General features: G+C 37.6%; 1 protein-coding gene across 1 annotated transcript in view; it reads right to left on the reverse strand.

The window, feature by feature from the left end:
* Nucleotides 1–20,185, reverse strand: part of IL23R (interleukin 23 receptor) — a 66,683-nt gene that overhangs the window by 38,723 nt on the left and 7,775 nt on the right. Inside the window, exons 4-5 of the mRNA XM_037044273.1 lie at nucleotides 16,564–16,687; nucleotides 3,781–3,941 (exon numbers count right to left, since the gene is read on the reverse strand). Coding sequence (XP_036900168.1) covers nucleotides 3,781–3,941; nucleotides 16,564–16,687 — 285 coding nt within the window. The remainder of the gene's footprint in view (nucleotides 1–3,780; nucleotides 3,942–16,563; nucleotides 16,688–20,185) is intronic.

The raw sequence follows: 20,185 nt of genomic DNA on the forward strand, positions 1-20,185 counted from the left end.
AGTAGAGGTCTAACTTCAAGTTGGATGTTGGATGAGTTTATATTTTTTCAAATAAATGTATTATATAATATGCACTTGAACATATTGTTTGTTACAGAAGACTCAAATGTTAAATGTTTGCTATTGTTGCTTAGGTTTCAAGCATTCCTATAAGATTTTACATTTTTATTTTTTTTAATATTGTATTTATTTATTTTTAGACAGAAGGGAAAGGAGGGAAAGAGGGAGAGAAACATCAGTATGTGGTTGCCTCTCGCATGCGCCCAACTGGGGACCTAGTCCTCAACCCAAGCATGTATGCTGACTGGGAATCGAACCAGTGACTCTTTGGTTTGCAGGCTGGTGCTCAATGCACTGAGTCACACCTGCCAGGGCAAAGATTTTACATTTTGAAAAGAACTGTCAAATACAGACCCAAATGTAAAAGAGAATTTAGCATATGATAAAAGTATATAATAAAACCACAAAATAAAATATTTATAATAAAAAGTAAATGACAGACATGAAATAACTGACTGTCTATTTGGGAAATAAACTAAATTAGATCCTATGAAAGACACTCATTGGTGGTTGAACAACTATTCCCAAACCTCCTTTCCCTTTCCCACCAGAAGTAACATCTATCCTTAATTTTATGGTAATAATGCTATTCCTCTCATTTGTTACCTCATATATGTTTATGTACAAAACAATGTATTATTCAGCTTTGCCTGCTATGAAATATTTGTTTAAAAAACCAAAGATTTTTCCCCCAAATTGTCAGGTCATCATAGATACCACATTTGAAGTATCCACTTATATTAAAATAAAGAACCAGATTATAGTTCTTGGTATCTTTCCAAAGACATGTATTTATCCATAATTATTCACTGGGGGGATTAATATTCAAAATAGCAGCCAGAAGACACTGCCCTTCATGTGTTCAAATATATTTCTCTACAAGAGAAGTTTAATCATTCTGCTCACATGTCATTTTGGCACAATGTTACTGCATTATTAACTCAGCTCTGCCTTTCAACACAGCCTCTGTAACTTAATTAAAGCCCAGTCTCATAGCTGTTAGGTAGAAATTGCTCTCAGGAGAGTCTGCTGTCCTCAATTTCATAAAATGGTTCATTTATCTAGCTTGAAATATTTCATTCTTAAAGGGTCACAAGTGAAAATAGCTCATCTGTTAATATCCTGGTGGCTTTGTTGGGTAGAGCCGCCTACACCATTACATTTTGGGGATAATGAGAAAGGAGAAAGAAAGAGAAGAGGAAGAGGAGAAAGACAGGAGAAAGGAAGAGGAGGAGAAATAACAGCTCCAAACAAGAGGCTCCCTCGTTCACAGTGTGAGAAGTCAGATTTGCAGGTGGCAGCCAGATGAGATTTTCCTTTCATGGAAAGTGGGATGGTAATCGACTAGGGCAAGTCAACAAGTCTGGGATGAAATCTTGCTGTCCTTACTAGCTATGTGACCTTGAGCAAATTATTTCATCTCCTTCTTCTGTAAAATAGATACATACCATGTGTGATCATTTCCAGAATTTAATGTGATATGCTTGTTGTCTGGAACACAATTCAATGATATTAAGATCATAATAACATCACAGCGATGATAATAGTACTTCTACTAATAATTCAGTTACTAAAAATTATATTGCCAGAAAGATAGTAGCCATGATAGCCTTTAATCATCAGTAATCCATCAAGGTTAATCTGTTATAAGAAAAGGGCATATTATCTCATCCTACCTCAAAATGTAAATTTACAAAAATGTATACATCATGAGCAAGAGAAATGTAATTTCAAGAATATACACTGCAATGGAATTATTCTTCATCACCATAGTCAACAGTGTTTTTTTCAAATCCAATATTCAGAGCATCATGATAGACTTTTAGACCAATCCTGTTAGTTGAGATAGTCAAGTTTAGTCAAGACAGAAGTTGAGATACTAGTTCCAATCAGACCCTAGTGATCTTCCCAAAATACCTATGTTGTGCCCCAAAAGGAGGCGTCACATCCCCTAAATCATTAGACAGCAGGAAGGTTGTCAGACACATTGTAATGTGCATTTAAATAAAACTGAGGATAGGAGTTGAGGGTGTTGTAATTAGAAGCCCCCTAGCTCTGCAATCTCAAATTTCCGAATGCAGCTTGACCTCAGTTTGCTCATGTATACATGCATATAATCTCTTCTACAAAATAAGGCTGTTGTGAGGGTTAAATAAGATAACGTATGTAATAGCAATTAGCACTGAAGAAAGTACTGCATGAATGCTAGCTTGCTGAAATTATCCTTCGTACAGTCCCCCCTTATCTGCGGCAGATAGTTTCTGAGACCCCCAGTGGATGCCTGAAACCAGAGATAGTACTGAGCCCAATTATACTATGTGTTTTCCTGTACATACACACTTGTGATAAAGTTTAATTTATAATCCAGCACAAGAAGAGATTGATAACAATAACTAATAGTAAAGTAGAACAATAATAGTACACTATAACGAAAATTATGTGAATGTGTGCTCTCTCTCTCTCTCTTTCATACTACCTTTTTGTACTATACTCAACTTTTTACTCTAAGGAGTAAAAAGCACTTTACAGCTTCTCCTTGACACATCTGGATTGCCAGCATCATTACTTTTGCACTTTGGGGCCATCATTAAGTAAATTAAGGGACACTTGAACACAAACACGGACACCGTGACAGCAGCCAAGATGGCTACTAAATGACTAACAGGCGGGTGGCAGATTCCTAGTGGGTGGAAGTGCTGGACAGAAGGATGATTCTCAACCTGGCAGAATGTGAGAGAATGGCTCAAGATTCCATCACACTGCTCAGAATCACACACCATTTAAAACTCATTAATTGTTGATTTCTGAAATTTTTCATGTAATACTTTTGCGCCACAGTCGACCCAGCATAACTGAAATGACATAAAGTGAAACCACAGATAAGGGTAGACGAGTGCGATAAAAACAGGAATAATTGGCACTGGGATCCTCACATAGTGGGCGATTCACACCTGGTGCTCCTGGCTGAACTCTGCCTTTAGGGCTGGGATGTAGTGGTGAAAGGCCCAGTTACTTTCTGGAATTATCTTAAAGAGAAAGCCAACTATAAGCAAAACTTCAGCCAAAAGGTTGTTTATGGTGGTAGTTTATAATGGTGAAAATTAGAAAACAGTCTAAATCCCCAACAGTAAGTGACTGTTGAAGACATTTATTAAAAATACTATTGTAGATTAAAGTAAGAAATATTTATTCTTTATTGTAAGTTTAAAAGGTAAAGTCTAAAAATAGATGAAGCAAAAATTTTAATATTTGTTAAACTTGATTGATAGAGATGTCAACATAATTCTCCACAATTTTCTATGTAATTTGTAAAACTTTTCAAAATAAAAAATAAAAATATAACTTTCACAGTAGGGCACACAGAAGACTTTTTTATAATACTGTGCTTCTCACAACCTAAGACTTGTAACACTTTATTCTAATTCTTATTTCTTTCCATCTTCTCTGGTTGACGGTAAGATACTTAGGGCAACAGACACCTTGTCCATCTTATTCCCTCTAGCCCTTAGAACCATGCTTGAAGATAGAAAGTTGTCAATAAACATTTTTTAAAACACATATGCCCACATAGAAATTATAGGTACTGTTAATTCTTGTTTTCTTTGCCATGACCTACGGGAACTTTCAGGGAGGTCCTTTCAGATCTAGACTTCACTTAACCAGGTCAGCGCAAACCAGTTGCTTATTTGGAAAGACATGGTAGAATTTCTCATTCTTTACCTATATCGTCCAGGTGCACTTGCAGTTGTTTTGACTTCTCTGTGCCAAGTACATTTGCAGCTTGGACCCAAACCAAATACTTCTTGCCTCCTTGTAATGAATCAGTGGAGATGTTAATGTAACTTGATGTGAGATAGTGTTGTTCTTCTTCTGTTTCTAAACTTTAAAAGAAAAGGTTATAATTACCAATTACATTTGGCTTGAATTAATTATTCCTCATTTTTTTGATGCTACCTTTTCAGCCCACATTTAGAATTCAACATTTACTGAAAAATGGTTTACTGATTTTATTTTGAAAATTTAAAACAAGAAATTTAAGACCATCTAGGGCCACAGTGTGACTTTCATGGGCCCTAAACAACTTTGCCTTCATGGACTCCTTCCATTAAGAAAAATATGGTATAAGTGGACCCTGGATGTAGCTTGAAATAAAGGAACACCCTCTGGAAAGGAGCAGTGTGTAGGGGTTCGGTGCAAGGGCTTTGAGTTGACGTTTCCACCAGATGCAGGATAAGGACCTGAGTGGGATGAGGGGAGCTGATAGGGGGAGAGATCTGGTGGGGTATGGGATGACTAGCCTTCCAGATAGAAAAAAAAACCCCAGCACATTCTGAAACAAATAAATGAAATCACATGCCATTTTTGAGAAAGTACAACAAGTTGAGTCCTCTGGAGTGTGAAAGCATAGGAAATAAAGTGGGGCAGACCAGGTCAAAAAGGCTTCCTATAAACTTTGAAAGCAAAAAAAATGACTGGAACTGGTGGCTGGTTGGGTGAGAGAAAAGGAAGTCCTTGGCTGCAGAAGAGGATGGAGAAGTTAGAGGAGAGCGAGGGGTAGAGAGCTGTTAAATCATCGCTTCAAAGTATATTTATCTAAGGTTTTGTCATTGAATAATTGAGGATCTCTAGCCCACCAATTAAACTTGGTAAAATTTCAAGTGTTATTTATGAAGGCTAAAACTTAAAATTTTCTTAACTGACATTCATTAGCTTTGAACAAAAAGTTTGATCCTCTTTTCAAAAAATGTCTGTTCTGCCCTGGCTGGCGTAGCTCAGTGGATTGAGCACGGGCCTTCGAACCAGACGATCGAGGTTCGATTCCCAGTCAGGGCACATGCCTGGGTTGCAGGCCGGTTCCTTGCAGGCTAACTACCAGCAGGGGGCGCACAAAAGGCAACCATACATTGATGTTTCGCTCCCTCTCTCCTTCCCCTCTAAAGATAAATAAATAAATAAAATCTTTAAGAAAAAAAAATGTCTGTTCTATAATATTTTAAGGGGGTAGGGGGTGGGAGTAGTGGAGAGGAGGGTACTGGACAGCGCTTCTTCCCTCATTTTCTGGTTTCGGTAAGGAGAGACTGGCATTAAACCCCCCAGCCTCTTGTCCTGCCCCTTGCTTTCGCTTCCCTTTTTGAAAGTGAAGGTGCCTCTACTTGAGAAAAACTGGGTGTGTGCACCTCGGCCCCCCCTTCTTTCTTCTACCCACAGGAGTCAGAAGACCAGAAAGGTAGGTCACTGTTTTAGTCCACCCCTCCAATATACTGTAAGGTTTGGAGGAGCGAGTCTCCCACTTGGGGGCCCGCAGCTGTCCAGTGCTGGCTATGACCAGGGGTGACAACAACAAACCTGTTTATTCTGAGAGGATCAGGATTAGAAAGTTCACGGTTGCCGCATACCAAAACCATACACTCCATGATCAAGCTTCATCGGTAGTAAACATTACAAATTATTTAAATATTTAAATAAATGTTTTTTATATTTTGATTTTCACCAGCCGACTCTGTGGTTCCTCTCATTGTTCAGAGCTCAGGGAGATCTGCAGGGGTCAGCATCGGGCCCCCCAGACGCTTACACACCTCACCTATGATCAGTCCATTCATAACATGAATATGGTTTTACTAGACTTCACTGAGTTTCCATTTCTTGAACCCTTTGCACTGCCAACTCCTTCTATTCCCCTTTTTTGAGTTTCTCAGTCAGATTTCCTGTGTCCTGGGTTACTGCATCCGAGTTACCATTTCTAAAACTAGTCTTCTAAAATCCATTCCAAGGTGAAGGCTTCCGAATCCTCTTTTTAGCAACTGTCCCTCTTAGGTACTTAAAATTCTTAGTTCCCTTGGCTACTGGACCCTCTCCTAGCTTCTGAGTGAGAGCTCCTATATCTATTTTTCACGCCTGCTTGGTGACATCGTCCCTGCTCCAACCTTCCACCTGGGTTCCCCTCCCTCCTTCGCTTACTGCACTGAGGGTCAGCCTTTGGTGTTCGCCTTTGCCCTCAGCTCTTTCCTTCAACTCAGTCACCATCTTGGCTTCAGCTGCTACTCCATCTGCATGGCTACCACATGTCTATGCTTTCACTGTGAGCTGCATTTGAATGTCTAAGACCAGAACTATAGCAGATTTCCAACTAAATGATCTTTTTGTGACAACCAGCATTTCTTGCCAGTTACTCCATTATTGTTAACAGCATGCTGCCTGATATCCTCACTTTGCCATTTTTAATAATTTTCTCTCCGTCACCCTTAAGAGACAACCAAAGAAGGTGCAGCATTTAAAAATATATTGTTTTCTTATATTTCCTTCCTGTTTTGGTAGCTGTGGGCCATGGTCTAGTTCTATCTGTATATTCATTGTCTGTTTCGTACATTACTTGTAGATTCTTAACTTAATTGTATTGCATATTGAAAGGAACTTGATACTCTAAAACAGAAGGGATATAACCTTGGAATTTGAGCAATGGTAAAAAGACAAGTACCCTACATTCTTATATTCAATGAATAGATTCGCAAATTTGTACGTCATCTTTCTTCAGGGGTCATGTCCATCTTCTCTGCATTGTTCCAAGCAATGGCTTGATTTCTTTATCTAATACCATCAACTACTCTCTGTCCTGGGGAACCGACCCAATAGGCTTTGTGAAAAACAAACAGTTACAAAATCACTGGCCTCTCATCTCTAGGGTTCCACTTCAGGTCCTATTACTATTATGTGTCTATACAGCAGCTCCCAGATTTCTCCAGGCCCACTGTCTCCTGGCCAGGATTATAACTTGCCAGCCACTTAGATTTATTGGAATCCAGAGCGCTACGCTTGCTAAGATGCAAAACTCCAGGGAGGAAAGGAGAAACCAGCCTTGCACTACCAAATAATACATGCATGTATAAATCAAAATACTACATAAATTATATTTCTGTTTTTTAAAGTTATTGTCACTACCAGAGCAGGACAACCTCAGCAGGCAATTGAGAAATGTCTCTAAGGCTGACAGAGGCAGGAGAGTAGGTAAAGGGCATATATAGTATGAAGGTGTCAGCAGCTACTCTGTCTAGTTCACCTGAGGTTTTAACTCTCAGGGCATATTTTCCGGTGGTGCCTTTTTCCTCTCACCAGCAAGATCACCACGAGCACCATGAGAGGGCAAGAAGGACCTATCATCATGGTGTTGAAAAGCACAGGGCTTGGATTTTAGACACAGACTTCGGTTCAGATTTCAGCTCTGCCCCTTGATAAATTGTGAGACTTAAAGCCAGTTATTTAATCTCTATGTACATCTGTAAAAACAGAAATAATAACAGTGTTTTTATCATGAGTAAGTGACATTAATGAGTAAATGAAATAAGAAAGCACGGAGCAGTCATCTTCACACATAATAAGGGGGCTTATTGGAATACAATTATTATTATGAGTTAAATGGTACTTATGACATGTGAGTTTTACACATTTAAAAAAATAAAAATGAAATTTAAAAATTGCCATATTTCAACAAGTGATATTTTATAGTGCTTGTATCTGAGGTCAAATCTTGCCATTAAATTCAAGTGTTTAGATGGCCAATAAACATATGAAAAGATGTTCAATGGCACTAATCATCAGAGAAATGCAAATTAAAATCTCAATGACATAGCATTTCACACCTGTCAGAATGGCTGTCATCAATAAATCAACAAAGAAGTGATGGTGAAGATGTGAAGAAAGGGGAACCCTTTGCACTATTGGTGCAGCCACTATGGAAATCAGTATGGAGATATCTCAAAAAATTAAAAATGAATCTGTGATCCCACTACTGGGAATATATCCAAAGGAATCTAAAACACTAATATGAAAGAACATAAGCATCCCTCTGTTCATTGCAGCATTATTTACAAACTCTAAGATATGGGAGCAGCCCAAGTGTCCATCAGTAGATGAGTGGATAAAACAACTATGGGACATGAACACAATGGAATATTACTCTACTGTAAAAAAGAAAAGACAGCTTTACCCTTTGCAACAGTATGAATGGGCCTGGAGAACATTGTACTAAGTGAAATAAGCCAGTCAGAGAAAGACAAATACCATATGATTTCACTCATATGTGAAACTTAATGAACAAACTGGACTTCAAGTAAAATGGAGACAGACTCATAGATGGAGAACATATGACAACTAAAGTGGGGGAGAGATAAGAAGTAGAGGGACTGAGCAAAAAAGGAGAAAGGACTCATGAACACAGACAACAGTGAGGTGATTGCTGGGGGCAGAGGAGTATAGGGGACTAAATGGTAATGGAAAAAATACAATAAAAATCATTTAAAAAATGAGCTACAAATTAAATTTTTGTGGCATTATTCGAAAGCCAAAATAAATAAACAAATAAATTCAAATGTTTGAATAGTTGCCTTATAGTCTTTCTAAAATAAGGTGGAACATAAATAAATTAGCAGAGACTTTGTTATAAGGTGCGCTAACCTCATACTAAGAAAGATTTAAAATGTGAAAATAAGAAAATGGCAACTATGTGTAAGTAGTAAGTAGGGCATCTTTGAGTATTTTCCAGTTAGAGAAAACCACATGCATATTTTTAATTGGCTTGTGGCTAATTTTTTTACCACACATTTGAAGACTGTAAGTCACAATGAAAATGTATTCTTAAACCGACATTAACCATGGTTACTAGGTAATTTAATTTTCCTTTTAAAGCCTACTCTCATATTGACACCTAGACTACAAAGCACTATTTTAGATGAAGATTTCAGTAATAATGATGATTGACTGTATTTTAGGACTATTTTTATATAAAAGTATACAATACAAAGTTTTTGAATTTCTTATTTCTATTTCTTTTCTTTGCTTGCTAATTAATGCATGACAGATTATTTGTTAAAGACAGTCAGCATGATTTATGTACTTCTGAAGTTTTCTGTGCACCTAACTCTAGTGCTAGTTAACAGATTTTTCAATAAACACTGCCAATTTATGGTGATAGAAGTGAATAGTGTCTTTTGTTTATCTAATTGCTCATTGAACAATATTTATTTAATACTCAAACTATGTTCCAATCACTACTTAGACAAAACTCCAAGGAGGAAAAGAGAAACCAGCCATACACCACCAAGTAATAAAAGAATTTCTAAATTAAAATACTATATAAATGAGCAACAATGAATGACACAAATAAATTCCAAACATTCTGGTAGAAACAAATAAATATATGGTATGTCCTGTGGTGATATATATTCAGAAGAAAAATAAAGCAAAAAGGGGTTAGGAAGTGTCAGAAATAAAGGGTGGGGGATTTTTTTGTTTTATTTTGTTTTAAGGAGATGGGAAAGGTATATCTGAGAAGGTGACATTAGAACAGTAAATGATATAGTCTTGTGGCTCTTTTTAGGAAGAACATTCTAAGCAATATGCAAAGGCCCTGAGTCAGGACCTTGCTTGTCTGGTTCAAAGAAACAGTAAGGAGGTCAAGGAGGCTTGGTAGAGTGAGGGAGATGGAAACGGGTTAGAGAAGAGATCAGAGAGTTATGGAGAAGGGGGAGATTTAGAAGGCACTGTAAGGTCACACAGGGCATTGAAGGGCCCTGGTTTTGATCTCTGAGTGAAATGGGAAATTTTGAGCAGAGGAGTGACAGAGCTGACCTGCATCTGAAATGGATTGTACTGGTTACTTGTGAATAACTAGTGAGCTATAGGAGACCCCTAGCTAGGGCACTGGATAGGATGTTCTTGTATGAACTCAGATGAGAGGTGCTGTGGCTTGGACCAGGATTGCTGTGTAGTAAAAAGAGGTCAGATATTAAAGATAGATCCAATACATTTTGCAAAAAAGACCAAGTATGTGTGTACAGATGTCAATGTGTCAGCAGGTAAGGGAGGTTGTAGTATTTCTCATTGCTCCTATTTTCTCAGAGAAATAGGAAACAGGTCATCAATAGAGAATGAAAGATGTTGGAGATCAGAGATGAGAGAAAACATAACGAAGTAATCATTTGGCTTAGTAGGGAAGTGACTTGGCCAGTGAGACATTAGTGGGATTGCTGGCTGGCTCTCTGGGCCCAGCTGAGGTTAGTAGTCATGAGAACAAAGTAGTACCAGTCAAAAAGTTTGTGTTTGTCTCCAGCCAGAGTTAGCTTTCTGAGTACAGGTGCGGAATTGGTGAGGAAAGGGATTTAAAAATGTAAGCTGTCCATCCTGTTCTAAAAGAATTACTGGAACATAACATCAGAGTTTTAAAAATATTTGGAATCGTGTCTTAAGGACTCCTACTGGTTGTTAGGAATATCCATGTGATAAAGAAAATGTGGCCGAAAACAAGCAGATCATATGAATTGTCAGAATAAATGATTTTAGGACATCTGAAAGTATACATGGGGGGACCCCCCCAAAATTGACATTTATTTATAAAAATTTGTGTATTTATTCTTACATGTTTAAACTTCAGTCACCCTTCAAGTACTCTTGCAATACATGTATCGAGACATTTTTTTCATCCAGGGAAACAAAAAAAAGTCATTCAAGATGAGATCCAGTGAATAGGGAGAGTGGGAAATGGGGGTCATGGCATTTTTGCTCAAAAACTATTGAACACTCAGCACAGTGCGAGTAGGTGTGCTCCTAAATCACCCATCATGAAATGGGCAAACTCACTGAGTCTTAAAAAAAAATTTCACTGAAGCTGAACGCAGCCTCTCACAACAAAGCCAACTGGTACACTGATACAGATGGGTTTCTAGAACACTCACTTGGCAGGAGAAGACTGTACTACGAAAGCCCACCCCCTAGAAGATTACCCTGGTTTTTTGGTAGTCCCCCTCATAAATCATCTAAAAATAATAGCACTATTTGTTTTTCATGGCACCTGAAAATCCTACCATTAGTTACTCTAAAAAGTTTGTGAGCTTTTCATGCTCAGAGACAGTGTCTATTTTTTTAGTCTCTAGAGTTGAACATAATGCGAAGAAGACAAAAAACAATAAATAAATATTTGCTAAGTTGACTTTAATGGAATGGAATGAAGGACCACCATCATTCATTAATTTTCATTCAACAAGTATTTATGAATAGAATGCATGGTACCAGATATTACAAAAGCTTCTAAGATAAGGAAAAAACATATTTACATGAACCCATTGTAGGTATTGGGACAACAGTAGGTAGTCGCCGATTAACAGAGGCTCATTTTTTTTCTTTCACTACCTATTGATGCATAGCAAAATGTAGGCGACCATGTGAATGGCCATGCAGCTCTGCTGATGGGGTCACTATAAAGGTACTGTGGAGAAAGAAAGTTCTTTAGGTAATACAGACACAATTCCTCTACTTTATAACTTCAACCCAACACCAGAAGGAAGCCATTAGGGAAATGCCACTTTTCTGCCACTGGTAAAACAAGTGAGTGGGCTGAGATGAAATGCCTGTCAGCATATGTGATTTTACTGGAAAATAGAACCACACGGGTTGGAAGTGAAACCTTGCAAATGCTGATTTCTACCTATCTGCCAAACTGGGAAATCCACTAAGAACATAGGATCAAGAAAAGCCTTGTTAAATCTGATTCTTACTACTTCAACCACAAAATTCATTATAAGTCAGCTTTTTTTCTGGGAGGTAAGGCCTTTTTGCTAGTTAGAAAAATTGACTTTCTCTTCTCTAATTTTTTTCAACTCATGGGCGCATTTTTAATCATAAGGTAAGCAGATGTTTAGCTGTGCTTACAGAGGTCATCCTTTGAATTTGCTAGAGAACATTCCTGTTTATGCTAATCTCTCATGTCCTTTTAAAAGTATAATAAAATATCATTAATCTGGACTCCATTAATTCTGATTTTTGGTTAAGCTAATCTGATTTGGGCTGTAATTTACTTTTTTATTTCAGGAAAGACAATGAAAACAATTATTAATATGTATGACCTTTTATTATTATTCTTTGACTAGACTGTGAAGGGAAAACATAAGAAATGTCTATTTCTAGTTATCAGTTAGAATAGTCACTCAACAGATATTTATTGAGCACTTACTATATGCTAGACTCAAGTAACACAGCAGTGAACAAAACAGACAAAAATTATTGCCCAAATTGAGTCTGTATTCTAGTTTGAATGAATGAGTGAATTTACTGTTGACCTACGTACTGCAGCCAGAAAAGTAGTCTTAGTTATGAGAGCATATTTAATATCTCTTTCTAATAATCTTTCCAAGATTGCTGTTACTTAGAAAGAATGTAAATAACACTATTGTTTATAATAATATCCTATAAATGATCATTTTTTAAGTGGCTTTTCATTAAACTCCTCTCCCAAACTGGGTTTTGACGTAAGACCAAATTAAACAAGCTTAAGAGGTCTGCCTTGAATGTCACTGTAATACCTTAAAATCACCTTTTTGTTGTTAATGTCTTCAGCATTTCCTATTTGCAAACCATTTCCTATCATTTCCTTCCTTATAAGTTTTATCACAACCCCGTATGGTATTACTTATCCTCATTTCACAGGAGGCAGTGGCTCAACAAAGCTAAATAACTTTCCGAGACTGCACAGCCACCCACTGTGGAGAATGATGCTAGATGACAGTACTAAGCCCCACGGATGGTGCACTTGGGTGAGAAGCCTGGAGGTCCAGCACCTGAGGGGTAAGGCCAGTGCACAAGATCGCAGAGGAGAAAGGTAGAAAGAGCCTGGGTCCTTGGGGTGTCACTGAACTATTATGCCAACTCCATAACACCTTCAATCTTATAAATAAAGCCCATCTGTTCAAGCCACAGCATTTGGGTTTTCTGGTATTTGCATCATTAAAGTCAGCTGACCGGTAAGTCTCAAAACTGGAAATCAAATGTAAAACCCTGAAACCCTTGCTCTTCCTGAAGGAACAGTCTCAGTACTCATAACTCACTACAGGCATGCTTTACTTTGTAAAAGAGTGAAAAAGCCACATGTAAATAACTTAAACATATATGATTTTGAATGCACTAGTGGATTTTAAAAGAAATCAGTAATAAATAATCTTATCAACTATTTGGAGAATATTTTTATGACATTAAGTAGGAAATTAAGTAGTGGTTGGCACGTGCTTACTAACATATATTTTTTCAAATTGTGTTATATTTGTTCGAAATGTATAAAGCAGTTTCATTGCCAAACACCTGGAAGGCAGGTTAAGTGGGACCTGACAGGATTAACCCACACAAAGATGGTAGTGACCAACAAGATATGAACAAGTGTTGGCAAGAATGTGAAGAAACTGGAACCTTCACACGGTTCTGGTGGGAATGCGAGATGGTACAGCTGCTTTAGAAAACAGGGTGGCAGCTTCTCAACAGAGGAGTCACCATAGGACACAGCAGTTCTATTTCCAGCTATACAGCCAAGAGAAATGAAATCATATGTCTATATAAAACATTGAGTGAAAATGTTAATAGAAGTATTATGCATTATGCATAATAGCCAAAAAGTGAAAACAGTCTAAATCTCATCAGTGAAAACAGTCTAAATCTCATCAGTTAATGAGTAGATAAAGTAAGATATATCCATACAATGGAACATTATTCAGCTGTAACAAGAAATGAAGTATTGATACATGGATGAACCTTGAAAACATGACTAGTGAAAGAAGCCAATGACAAAGGACTATGTAATATATGATCCTTTTCTGTGAAGTTTCCAGACCAGGCAAATCTACAGAGAATGCCCAGGGCTGGGAGAGTTGAGAAAAGGTGAGTGATGGCCAGTAGATACAGGCTTTCTTTCCGGCATGTTGAAAATGCTCTAAAATGGATTGTGGTGAGAGTTGCACAACTCTGTGGATACACTGAAATCATGGAGTGATTTATATAATTCACATAAGGTGAAGTGTATGGTATGTTGTTGACTTATACTCAACAAAGCTGTTATATTTAAAAAATTAATCCACAAACCACGATCAGCCCAGAGATAGTGAAAGGGTCCAGGAAATAGCAAAAATCCTCAAGGCTCTAGCCTCTTTCAATCTGGCACTTTTGAGTTTTTCTGTGAGCTTGAACTGTGGGGTTTATTCCTACAACACCCTCAATTTTACACTCCTAAAGTGGATTGAGCAATGAGATTCTAGTTTTCTTATTCTCACGGTCTTTTTTTTTATCTCATGGAAACTATTTTACCTCAAAGGCAAGAGGTAGAAGTTAAATCTCAGACCCTTGTTAGAATCCTGGCTCCTTATGTGTTAGCCAAGTGACTTTGGAGAGACAATATGAGCTCACCAAGCCATCTACAAAATGGGAACAATAATAATAGTTGCCTCACAAGGCTGAGTTGAGGACTGAAGACGTAATGCGTGTGAACTACACACAGAGCACATTGCTTAGAATATTGTATATTATTCACCAGTGCAACCCATTACTAATATCCATGTTACCTTCATCCCTTTAAGACCTGACCACACCTTTGTCTAACCCCTGCTCAGAATGAAAGGTATGAGCTCCTTGCCCATGGCACACAGCTAGTAACACCTGGCTTAGTAATGTGTTCATAAAAATGTTTAGTTTTTCACCCAGAATTTATTGAATGAAAAGGTGTTACCTTTGAGGTTTCATTTAATCAAAACCATTCCATGGATCTAACAGGTGGAGAAGAGCAAATTTAGAAGGTTATTTTCAACTAGATTAGGAATAAGGCAGTCAAGCCAGCCCTCTCTGTAGCTCTGTGGCCCTGGACACATTGCCTAACCTCGCTAAGCCTTAGTAGCTTTGCTTAAGAAGATCAGATAAAACAATCTTACCTCACAGAGTTGTAGAGGGGATCAAATGAGGCAGCACATAGAAAACTTTTGGCTCAGTGCTTAACAAACAGTAAGGGTCTGATAAATTATTTTAAGATTAATAGTTTGTGAAATTATTTGAGAGAAAAAAGTCTATTTCAAATAAACTACTGAAGATATTCTTCTCAAAAATAAACAAGAAACAATAGCTAAGAGCTAGAAACAGTAAATGAGTGGATCAAAAAGCTGTGGTACATTTACGCAATGGACTACTACACAGCAGAAGGAAAGAAGGAGCTCCTATCCTTTGTGACAGCATGGATGGAACTGGAGATCATTATGCTAAGTGAAGTAAGACAGGCAGTGAAAGACAAATACCATATGATCTCTCTTATAAGCAGAATCTAATGAACAAAACAAATAAGCAAGTAAAATAGAACCAGAGACATGGAAATAAAGAACAAACAGTAACTGGGGGGCTCATCAAGAAACATGTATAAAGGATCCATGGACAAAGATAATGGGGAGGGGGAGGATTGAATGTGGGAGATGGGGGTAGCTAAGGCAGAGGAGAGTAATGTGGGGGATTGGGACAACTGTAACTGAACAACAACAAAAAGAAAACAAGAAACGTGAACAGGGTGACTTATCCTAGTGTGCCTACATTTTCAAATTCATGGTTTTATTTACATCTTTAACACTAGCAGAGGAGTCCAAACAGACTGACACATGGGGGTATAGTTTAAATGTAATTTAGAAATATTTGAACTGTGTACACTGAGGAACAGAAAGGGATTTCCATGTCAACCATTTCCTATTTTGCAGTTTCTGAATAGTAGAAACTAAACATACGTTTTTCCCAATTTAGTTTAGTATGAAGTAGTGTAACTTTTATGATCAACCATCTGTCTTTAAACATAAACGTAAGAGATTTTGGCTGCACGGTCATCTTGGCCCCTGCAGTCTGCGTATTGTTAGGACACAATAGAAGAGCATTTCTACGATGCCCTCCTCACCTCCATCTAGAAAATTACTACTTTCATTCAATTATTCCTTTCAGTTTCAAAACTGAAAGTTCTGTGTCCTGGGAACCTTCTTAATAATAATAATAATAATAATAATTATTATTATTATTATTATTATTATTACTCTAATTATTTACATGGAATTTGGCTTTTAAAGTACATATCACAGTGCCAGGTTCATAGCTTGCACTAAATTCATGAAGGCTATTTTATTAATAATGATCCCTCTAACTTAAACTTGGTGTCTATATAGGCTAAGCAACATTTATGGTTTTCCTTAGCCTTCATGAATTTAGTGCAAACTATGAACCTGGCACTGTGATATGTACTCTAAAAGCCAAATTCCATGTAAATAATTAGAGTAATCCTTTGCAATAAGTTCTATTTTGGGCTCATTTCAAAGATAAAGATAAGGCAATTTGAAGAAATTGAGTCAGTTGCCTAAACCTTAGAAGGAGAACAGCTCTGGGATCTTTCAGGAAAGGTTCTTCTGTAACTGTCAGGCTCTGTCACCATTAGGACCCTGCCCCCAGCTTCCTACCGGTGAATGAAAAGTTTAGGAAGATGGTAGAAAAACTTTCCCCCCAGAGGAAAATATTAATGGCCTGGAAAAGGTTTTGGTCACTTCAATGATCATAATTCGTGACTTGGTGATAAGCAGAATGTACATTTAATGCTCAAGGCTCATTTCTTGGATCCCAGCTGGAGGTAAAGCCCTGGCTGATCCGAGGTGGAGTTGCTCAGGTTAAAATGTTGAGAAAGGAACCTACCTCTTCACATACACCACATACTTTGTGTCTATGTAGGTGGGCTTCCCAGTATTCCAGGTACAAGTCATGTTGCCTGAATATTCATAAATGACACAGGTTACCTTGTCAGGGACATCTGGTGGATCTGCAACAAAATATACCACTTAGGAACTACCACAGAAACATAAAGTTCTTTATGTTCTAAAGTTCTGTACTTGATAAACTTTTCATTTTATTTGGGAAAACAGGTCAATCCCCATTCAGCACTTCTCTTATTCATTCCCTACCACCTCACCTTGCAACACACTGCATCACACATTGCTCTTTTCCTTTGTTTATTTTTCTATATTCTCCACTCCTTTGGGGATATTAATGTGATCAAATTCCTCCCACCAAAAAAAATCCATCCTTCTAATTTCTCTCCTCTTAACTACTACTGTGTATTTCTCCTTTTCTTAACAGCTAACCTTTAAAATAAACCATTACACTGGTCTTTCTCTTCATCTTAAACACTTAACAACGAAGATTTGGTCCCAATTCGACCGTACCACTGCTGCTGAGGTCTCTAATGACTTTCTAACTAACAAATCCCATGCCTCTGTTTGCAATTCTTATCGACCCTGGCTTCTACAGCATTTAGTGTTTTGGTTACACCGTCTTGAAATCTCTGTGCCTTTTGGCTCCTGTGAAATCACTCTCCAGAGTGTTTTTCTGTTACTCTGGCAGACTTTTTTCTCCTCTCATTCCACTTTAAAAGTTTAGTGTTCTTTGCACCATTGGTGGGAATGCAGCAGAGTAGTGTAGCCACTGTGGAAAGCAGTTTGGAGATACTTCAAAACATTAAAAATGTATCTGCCTTTTGACCCAAGTGATTCCATTTCTGGGAATATATCTGAAAGAACTCCAAACCCTAATTCAAAAGAACATAAACACTCCTATATTCATGGCAGCATTATTTGTAATAACTAAAATATGGAAGAAGCCTTGATGTCCATTAGTTGATGAGTGGATGAAACTACTATGGGACATTTATACAATGGAATACTACTTGGCCATAGAAAAGAAGAAAAGTTTACCCTTTGTGACAGTTTGGATGGACCTGGAGAACATTATGCTAAGTGAAATAAACCAGTCAGAGAAAGACAAATACCATATGATTTCACTCATATGTGGAATCTAATGAACTAACTGCACTAACAAGGGGAATGGAGACAGACTCATAGATGGAGAACAGGATGACAGCTGGTGGGGGAGGGAAGGTTAAGGGATGGAGAGATGGAAAAAAAGAAAAAGGACTCATGGACGTGGACAACAGTGTGGTGATTGCTGCAGGGAATGTCACCTAATAATAGGTCGCCTAATAATAAATTACCAAGAGCAGGGCATAAGGGGACTAAATGATAATGGAAAAATGCAATAAAGATTAAATTAAAAAATAAATAAGTAAAAGTTTATCGTTCATACCTACAACAGAATTATGATGCCTTAAAAGGAAAGGGAATTCTGACATATGCTACAACACAAAGTCAGACTCAGAAGGACAAATGCTGTATGATTTCACTTGCATGAGGTACCTAGAATAATCAGTAATAGAGATAGATAGTGGAATGGTGGTTGCCCGAGCTGGAGGTGGGAAGGAACGGGATGTTGATGTTCAGTGGATACCGAGTTTCAGTTTTGCGAGATGAGAAGAGTTGTGGAGATGGGTGGTGGCGGTGGCTGCACAACAGTGTACTTCACACCACAGAACTGTGTCTTCAGAATGGTTAAAGTGGCATGTTCTATGCTGTGTCTGTTTTACCATAGTAAACAACAAATTTGTACAAAATTTACCCTGGCTGGTATAGCTCAGTGGATTGAGCACGGGCCTGCAAAACAAAGGACCCCAGTTTGAGTTCCCAGCCAGGGCACATGCCTGGGTTGCAGGCCAATTCCCAGCAGGGGACTCACAAGAAGCAACCATACACTGATATTTCTCTCCTCCTCTCCTTCCTTTCCTCTCTAAAAATAAATAAATAAATAGATAAATAAATAAATAAATAAATAAATCTTTTAAAAACTTTAGCAATCACAGAATATTATTTCAAGGTTCTGTTTTTCTCCCTTCCCCCACCCCTTCTCAGCACTTTCTCGGAATGGCCATGTTATAGAGAACATTGTTGGTTTGTGGCTGCTAGCATTTGTCCCTTTTCAGAACTGACATCTCCCTCACTCCTCACCTCATCCCCTCTCTACCCCAAGGGCTGTCAGTCACTAGGCTCCACAGAGAAGAGTGCCCTTCACTTAGATTAATCAAATACAAATTTCTGCTGGGACTGAACACATGACTCAAGATGAGCCAATCAGCTTTCTCCAAGGGACTCTTTCAGGAGCCATTGTAAAAGAAGCACTTTCTTTCCTCCTGAAATTGCTGTCTCTTGAGTAACTGTGGGTTGCTGGTGACCATCTTGCTGTCATAGTGAAACTGTTTAAGAATGAGGCTAATGCAGGGGAAAACAAAACCCAAGAGATGGGAAAAGATCAGAGAATTCGGATGACGCTGTTTGAGTCCTTAGGGCCTCTAGAGCTGATGAAACCCCAACAGCTATGGAACGGCACTTGAAATTTTCAGTTATGTCATCTAATAATAAATTACCAAGAAAAAGATTTAAAAAAAGAAGTGCAGAAATATTGAGTGCTAATTATATACTCACTCTTCAGGTGTGGCTCTTTCAGCTTGTGCCTACCTGTGCAATCCTGCTTGGGGAACTACCCAGAGAACAAGCAGACAGCAGAATAGGGGCTCATAAAGAAAAAAAATGACAGACTTTGATGCATCTGAAGTCATACCTAAAGATTTATGTTACATCTAAATACACCCTGTACTTCACCTGCAAATGACATACCAAGAATGACTTATAAAATAAGAAATAAATATATGAAAATTTTATCTTCATTGCAGATTGAAATGATGATAGATATCATTTACATCTATCAAAACAGCAATGATTTTGAAAAATGGTAATCCCCAGTGTTGGAATGAATTCAGGAAAATCCTCTAACACATTTGTGCAAATTGCTACAGCCTTATGGAGAGCACTTTACACATCACAATCTTTAAAAGCTGGAGCAATATTTTGCAACACAGCAATTTTACATCTAGTATTGCGTCCTTAATGAAATGCTTATAGAGATACAAAATATTTGGCTAAAAATGTACCTCTTAAATTATTGTTTATAATAATGAAAACACTAGAAACAACCTTACTATCCCAAAATAAGATTAAACTTTAATATACTGCTAAAATACATCCTAGAACAATATAGAGTATAAATTAAGTATGTATTTAATTAGTTTAATAAGTAAGTCATGGCCATATGATAAAGTGAAAAAAGCAGATTATAAAATAGTATAGTATAGTGGTCTCATTTGAGAGGCGGAAAGGGGGGAGAGAGAAACTTGAAAGACATTCTAAATTATTAAAGAGGAATTTTGTTAGTGGTGAGATAATGGGATTATAGAAATTGTGGGTATTTCTTTTGGCTGGTCTAAAATTTTTTAAACTTTATACATTGACTGTAATTCAATTTTATAATTAAAATTATTTTCAAACAGTAGAAATGCACTAACACACTTTATAACATTTTGGCAAGTTGTAGCACT

Source organism: Sturnira hondurensis, unplaced genomic scaffold, assembly GCF_014824575.4.
Source record: "Sturnira hondurensis isolate 20B ecotype Veracruz unplaced genomic scaffold, ASM1482457v3 Scaffold0000648, whole genome shotgun sequence".
Classification (NCBI taxonomy): Eukaryota; Metazoa; Chordata; class Mammalia; order Chiroptera; family Phyllostomidae; genus Sturnira; species Sturnira hondurensis.